This window comes from Geospiza fortis, unplaced genomic scaffold (assembly GCF_000277835.1).
Source record: "Geospiza fortis unplaced genomic scaffold, GeoFor_1.0 scaffold286, whole genome shotgun sequence".
Classification (NCBI taxonomy): Eukaryota; Metazoa; Chordata; class Aves; order Passeriformes; family Thraupidae; genus Geospiza; species Geospiza fortis.
The window spans coordinates 745039-752811 of NW_005054444.1; the positions used below are offsets into that span (position 1 = coordinate 745039).

Below are 7773 nucleotides of genomic sequence, written 5' to 3' on the forward strand. Positions count from 1 at the left end.
TTCCTGCCCACCTGCTGTGTTGCTGCACTTCCTGAATTCCAAAGAAATTAAAACCTAGTTGATATAGAACAATCTTGGGAATCTGCTTGACTGAGTAGCTCCGTTCATTGGCTGGAGAGGAAAGTCTGATGAAGCTTGAGTCCCATGTATCACAGTAAAGTGAAGGCTGGGCAAGACACACAATAACCCAAGCAGATTTGTCCCATTCCAGTTTTTGGAAGGGTCACAGACCCGGCTGACTGCTGTGAAGTAAACATGTGCTTGTTTCCAGCACTCCACGATAAACTAGTTTCATCAAGCCAACAATCCAAGGCTCTAAGCAGTTAACTTAGATAAATTTAGCTCTGACAGAAAGCTGCAGTCAAAGGCTGGGATGCTCATCTCAAATAAATGAACAGCTCAGCACTGCAGATGTCAATGCTGATCATCTTCCTTTGCTGGATGTTTACTCCAACAAAAGATGCATGTAAAACCAAACACCATTTAAAGAAAGGAGCTACTGGATTAACTGCTGGGTTCATTGAAGTCCTGAATTACTATTTTTCATCACAGCCTCACTGTTTCACAAGGCACTTTCCCTGTGGCGACACCTTTAGAACAGCAAGAGCTCAGAATTTAATATTTCATCCCAAGTCTCCTGGAAAAGGCATGAGTCAGAAACTTGTGCCTGTCTCTGACTCACCACTAGTACTCCTGTCATTGAACAAGAACCCTAGAAGAGGTTTTAGGAAGTCAGCAATCCCTACCAGACCCTTGACACAGGTGTGAACTGCACTGATTACACAAGTTATGGCATATCTACTTGTTTGGAAAACGAGGCACAGCTTAAATGCCAGGAGGTTCTTCCTAACTTATGCTGCCTTCCAAGGTCAGGCAAGGCTTCAAGTAGGTCATGTTCTACCTCCCAAAGTAAGATGTTTCTGCTAATTCATGTTTGCTGGCAAAGGATAAGCTTTGAAATAATTTACAGAAGGGAAGAGATTTTAGGAAATTCTGTCTTACCTTGGATTAAGTGGTGCAAGACATGTGCATGACCAGATATCACAGGTCAGCTGATGTGGCGTACCTGGGCAAACTGCTGAGGTTTGATCTGAGACTCCACCTGGGCAGCTCTTCTGGGAATGGCCATGGACACCACACAAGTGCAGGTCAGTGCCAAGTGCCTGCAGCCCAAATTCTTTAGTTCAGATGTTCATGAGCTGACAAAGGAGAACACAAGTGGAGGCTTGGATCCAGCTGCTTTCTTTGTAGCACCCTTACAAACGTGGATAACAGCTTCCTCCTAGCGCTGAGCAGTGAAGAACTGAAACAGGAATCCAAATGATGCTTAGCTTTTGAGATACTGGATCATTTTCTTGCCTAGCACAGAAGTGGCAAGAGGGGACCAAATGCTCCTCACCCTGCAGTACTTCTTGACAATGGATTTGAAATAAACTGATGGAAACACTGGCAAAAAAAGATTAAGTCAGAACCCAATGAGCTAAGAGGTGGGAGGAGGGGAGATACACCAAAGAGATGCTCCATCCCACTGAGATGTGCTTTATCTTTTCTTCCTATTCCTGATGGGGATTAAATTCATGCAGTTTGAGCCTCAGGGGAGTAAAGGAGGTGCAGAAGATAAGAAATATGGTGAGGATCAAAATAGCGAAAAGAATGATAGTTTTAAAAGAAATATGAGAGGGAAACTATTATAGGAGCAAAGGGCAGGCAGTGGGAAGTATAGATTTTATCTGTCTCTTTTACCCCTGGGACAGTTCCATGAATGCAGATTGAAGACCAAATCCTGCAAGATACATGGTGATCTGGGACTGACCTCTCAGTCCCAGATCATTGACTTCAGTGAACACTGTCTGGCTGGCATTGACAGGAGTTGGATCAGAACTGTGCTAAGACACTTTATCCCAGAAGGAGCGAAGGGGGCTCTACACTTGTTCAGATTTGGCTCAAAATGTCTGGAGAAACCTGGCATCTGCCTTAGGCTGCAGAGTACCTGCTGCTTTTTCACTCTGGATTTTTTTATCCTTTTGGCTTCTGCTTCTTCCACAAACCAAATAAAAAAAGCTTCACTCTCATGCGTTGGAGCTAAGCCCAAATCCAGGCATATTTTAGTTCAAAATGAGCAATTCTACAACGGCTTTGCAGGAAAGAAATAATGTCAAGTAAAGGCCAGAAAAATTCCTTTTTTCTCCCTAATATTTTTATCTGGGGGAGATTTAAGTGAATTGGAGAGAGGTAAAAAGGGTTTCGGGTTTTTGTAGTCAATTTACTTGGGATCTTTGGGAAAGATGTATTATAGGAAGGACTGTGGAGCAGTCTGACTATATCTAGAGTTCAGATGAGCACTTGTTCTTCTCTGACACATTTTTGTGTTGCCTCCAAAATTTAAATTATGCAAAAGAAATTCACAAAAGACTGACTAGTACCACACTTCTCCAAAAGCAGACATACCACTTCTTCACCTCAAAGTTCACATGAAACAGATAGGTTTTAATTGTTTTTACTTTTAATCTTTCTTTAGTATCTGAAAAGCTTTGTGTCATGTAATCTGGATCCTGCTTCTCCACAAAAATTAAGATTCAACATATTTTTTCTTTATTTCTTTCCTTTCTGTTCTTTCTATAAATACTATATAGCCCAGACATCCAAACACATTCATGACAAGAGTTTTCCTCCCGTAAATTAAATGCCACCTAAGCCTTTTGCTTTCCAGTTCCTCACACTGATCTATGTTCTCATTATTAACAGCATTTAGCTTGATATTTATGCAAGGATGCTCATGTTCATGTTCCCAATCTCCCTTATGAACACACACTCCAAATTTGGCCTGGACACAAACTCAATCCTAGCTGCTATTAAACAGACTTGCTTCTGGAAGATGGATTTGATTTTGACATTTGTTTTTTTTTTTTTCCTCTATCTGCTGCTGAGAATTGGCCTGAAAAAGTATGACCCTCACTGCACCTCACGGCTTTTTTCTCTCTCAAGTGCTGGCTTTACAGAATTTGTCTTTTCCATGTTGTGTCACATGAGTGTTGTCAGAATGCTTTCACAAGGCGCTCTCCCCATGCAAGAAGAAGGGAAGGGTTACCTTAGCAAAAGGATAAACATGGATACTAAAAGCAGGAAGAGTTTGGAGACTTGCATCAGAAATATTCCAGTCATTGAATGATCCGTTTTGGATAAAGGTGCATTACTAAACTAAGCCATGGATAAAGGAAAACATGGTTGAATATCTGAGGGTGTCACTGTGAAGAAGAGACAGGTTTTGTGATGTAGGATCCTTATATGCTTTTCCACCTCCTTGCTTTGGGACCCACACTGTCAACAGCATGAAGCTTTTTCAAGTACAGCTTACTCTTGAAAATTGAGTTCAAAAAATCTAATACAGAGATGAAAGTGAGAAAATTAAACATCAGAAGAAAAAATGAAAAAATGGTGGTGATTGCAATGGAAAAGGGGAAAAACTCCTTCACTTGGAACTTTTAAAACTCCAGGAGAAAGGTACAAAAAGCAGAGCATTCAGTAGGTGTCAAACATAGATAAAACTCTACTGTTGTAAGTCAGTGATGTCTTAAAAATGTAAAGAGCATTGTTAGCTGCAGAAAGGTGTTAGGATTGTTGCTCTTGCTGTCTGTCTGCTCAGATAAAGTGGTGGGATCAGTGTTTCAGGAGGAGGTTCTGCCTGGATCTTGAATGTTATTTTCCATATACATATCATGCAAAAATGTTTTTTATTTGTCACATGACAACCCCTTTTCTCTCCTTTTCTGGCAGGCAAATTCACAGGCATTTTGCCACAACAAAGACCTCCACCAAATCCCTCATGAGCTCCATCTGAATGTAAACAAAATAGATCTGTCTGGAAATCTGATTGAAAGCATCCCTGAAATACCATTATCATTCTACACTTCCCTTCAGTATCTGGATTTAAGCTTCAACCAGATAAGCTTCATCACGTCTGGAGTGTTTGCACAAATGATGAGTTTGCTGGAAATAAATTTAGCCAATAATCATTTACATAAGCTTGCTCAGAATGGGACAGAGGGGATTGGACTTTTGCCCAAGGTGGAAATAATGGACTTGTCCCACAACAATCTCTACAGTGGGATGGCTGAGTATTTCATTAATCAAGCTCCAACACTGCAGTATCTTTCCTTGGCAGATAACAGCATTGTAATGATATCACACAAGATGTTTCAGGGGTCTCCCAGTCTTGTGGAGATAGATCTTCAGAGAAATATCATCATGGAAATAGAAGAAGGTGCTTTCGAGACTCTAGTGAACCTTTCAAAACTCAATCTCTCCACAAATTCAATTACTTGCATCTCTGATTTCAACCTCAGGCAGTTGGAGGTACTTGACCTTAGCAGGAATAGCATTGAGACCTTCAGCATCACAAAGTCAAATGATGAATATAGCTTAAGATGTCTGGATCTTAGTGAAAACAAATTGCTTCACTTCCCAGTCTTCCCTCAGGTAAATAAACTGGTAACTCTGAATTTATCAAATAATTTAATCCAGCTCACTGCTGAATCCCCTTATAATAAAATGGACTACATGGATAATGAATGGCTAGATGCTTCTTTTCATCTTCTTGATCAGAAGCGAAGTAAAAATACAAGTTCTCTTTATTTATCCCAGCTTGTATATTTAGACTTAAGTTATAATAAAATCAAATCCATTCCAGATGGGTTCTTTGAATCAATGTTGTCCCTTCACACCCTTAATCTCAGCAGAAACTGTCTTCAGGCATTTTCAGTAAGTTATGATACTGCATTACTCTCCCTAAATGTCCTTGACTTGAGCTACAATGCTTTGCAGAGCCTTCTCCTCAATGCTGGTGCTTTGCCAAATTTGAGGGAGTTTCATGTTCAAAACAACAACCTTCAGATCCTGCAATTCAACATCTTTTCCAGTCTTCCTAGCCTCAGACTTCTTAACCTACAGAGCAATAACATCAGCCTTTGTCACATGTACTCGGGATTAGCTAAGCAAAGACTTGCTGGAGAGGACAGTGGTTGTGTGTCGTTTGTCAATTCTCCTGCTCTCCAGTACTTGTACCTAGCTGACAACATGCTGAGCATCCTACCAGCACACAGCTTCCACAAGACTCCACTGGTTGTCTTGGATCTCTCCATGAACCCTGGACTGAAAATAGAACTTAAAGCACTAGCAGGACTGGAAAAGTCTCTGGAATACTTGCACTTACATGGCAATAGTCTGATAGATTTAAATATTGACTTGCCTTGTTTTAGTCACCTTAAACATCTAAACCTCTCTGAAAATCAGCTGAACTGGCTGCCTAAGTGGAGTAGTGACACTCCACTGGAAGTTCTAGACCTAAGGAACAATAGGTTCAGTACATTACAGGACAGCAACATTTTAGCATTAGAAAATTCACTTAAAAACTTGTATCTCTCTGGGAACCCACTCAACTGCTGTGGAAACATCTGGCTTTCATCAATGATCCAGAACAAAAATGTCCAGATCCCCAACGTGAAGCACTTAACGTGCCAGTACATTCAGAGCTTCGGGTATTGGGAAGAAATGCACGTCAAGGACATTAGACCAGAAGACTGTGAAAAAGAAGATCTGAAGAAAATCAACATCCTCATTATATTAACATCAGTACTAGTTTTATCTGTCATCATCATTGGCATGGGTTCATTTTTTTGCTTCCGAAGGCAAAACTTTAGCCACCCGTTTAAAGCGTAGGAACACAAAACACCTTGAAAACTGAAGAAATCAGGTGCTCCCCTGACGCTGTGGAAATGAAGGATAAAATTTTTATCTTTGAGTTTTAACTGTGGATTTTACGATGGTTTTGAAGTGTCCCTGAACTGCACCATTGTACTGGTCTGGGTTGCAGGAACTGGGAGGAGGATTTGCTCTGTTTTGCATTTTCTTCATTCACATGCGGATCTGCTTAAAAGATAACACAGTGTTAGAAAAGGCCACTGTAAAGTTCTGCTGTTGCTTTGAGGGGTGTGTAATTTAAACCTGCTCAAAAGAAAAAGGCCTGTAAGGTCTCAAGACCTGAGACTTCTCACTAAGCTCAGATGATGCCATCAGCCAATTAGAAAATCCCTTCTCAAAGTTATGTGCCTCCACAAGATGTTTCAGTTTGGTCTGAGCTTTGCTTTTACCTAGCTGGTTATCTCCTAACCCTTCTTTAACTGAAATCATACAAAGACGTACCAGAGTGGGTCAAAACACAATCTTCACTCAGTGAAGTTGATTGCAAATTCCCCTCAAGTTCCAAAACAACGAGAATTTAGCTAAAAACAAACCAAACCAAACCCAAATGAAAATTAAAAGTAGTGTCCATTGTGCTCCTGCCTACCATTTAGACAGCTGACAATGGAAACCAAAGACCATGTGGTAGGAACCTCTTTGGATGTCTCATGTTGCTCCAGTCACTGGGGCAAGACATGAGAGGTAGATGAGGTCAATTAGTTCTGGCACTTAGTATCCACAAGGGATGTAAAAGAAATCTCAAGCATGAAGCAACTGCTATGTTACCCAGATCTGCTCAGAAGGCCACAGGTTCACAGTTTAACTAAAAGAGAAGAAATTTTTCTCTCATGTGCAATACATATTTAACTGGGTATAATGTGAAGAAATTAATCTCTGGGGTGAATACTTTGCAAAAGAAAAATCTTGGAGAATGAGAATGAATTTCAATCAGCTAGAATTGGACTGAAATGCTTACATTTCTAAGGAAAACTGTGGGAAATTCACAACATACGGTTGCATTTCAATATAGAATAAGAATATATCTCTTTTTAAAGGTCATGGAAGGTTAGACTGCAAAAACATACTGCTGTGAAATGATACAGAGGGAACCTAGTCCTGTGCCATTATTCAGATCAGATGTTCACTGTGTCACTCTAAAGAGATATTATAATCTAGAGGATGGGCTGTAAGAAAAGTTATGTAGATCCTCATTCTGTGATGGGTTTAACACAGCTAACATGCTACGTTGCTAAAAGTCAACACAGACATGTATTTTGTTCTGTACTCTGACAGAAAATTCACCCTTTTGAAGTGAAGAAAAGCTCACCAACAGTGGGAGCTTGACCTGCTAATGGGGTGCAATGGCTTCAAAAGTAACTACATCAGGTCTTCTGTTAATGCCACGAACTGTACATTAAGGCATATAACAGAAATAGAGGTCAAACCAAAACCTGTCCAGGTAAATAACTCAGAGTCAAATTGCTGCTTCATTTCTGTTTCTTCAAGCTAGTGAATATACAAATTAACACACTACAAAAAGGTGTATAATTCTATTTTTAAAGCAGCTATGTAAGAAACTGGCTGGTGGATTTCACTGTGGAATTTTGTATAATAAAAACATATTTGAATTTTGTAAAAAGCACAGGGTTGTGAATATATTAAATCACCGGTTTGAAATGCTCCACAGATGAAAAGAAAAGCCTTCCTATTTTTTCCTATGATGTTCAGATTCCACCTTTGACCTTTACCTTCTGGTCCTGAAGAAGGGACAGCTGTTCCATATCTTAGAGCACAACCAATGGAGACCAAGAAGATCTACTGAAGATGTAGGCAAAAATTCAGAATAGGTTTTTGAGAGAACTTGTGGATAACCCATCCCTGGAAGTGTCCAAGGCCAGGCTGGATGGTGCTTTGATCAACCGTGTCTAGTGGAAGGTATTCCTGACCATGGCAATGGGGCTGGAACTAGATGGCCTTTCAAGTCCTTTCCAACCCAAACCATTCAGTGATTCCGTGGTTCTACGAATTTGCACAAAC

At 40.3% G+C, this 7773-nt stretch overlaps 1 protein-coding gene across 2 annotated transcripts in view; it reads left to right on the forward strand.

Annotated features, from left to right (window-relative positions):
* The window catches only part of LRRC32 (leucine rich repeat containing 32), a 13366-nt gene extending 5988 nt beyond the window's left edge, over positions 1 to 7378 (forward strand). For both annotated transcript variants that reach the window (XM_005427394.3, XM_031062304.1), the window contains exon 3: positions 3775 to 7378. In XM_005427394.3, coding sequence (XP_005427451.1) covers positions 3775 to 5715 — 1941 coding nt within the window. In that variant the 3' untranslated portion in view covers positions 5716 to 7378. The remainder of the gene's footprint in view (positions 1 to 3774) is intronic.
* Positions 7379 to 7773: the final 395 nt, after the last annotated feature.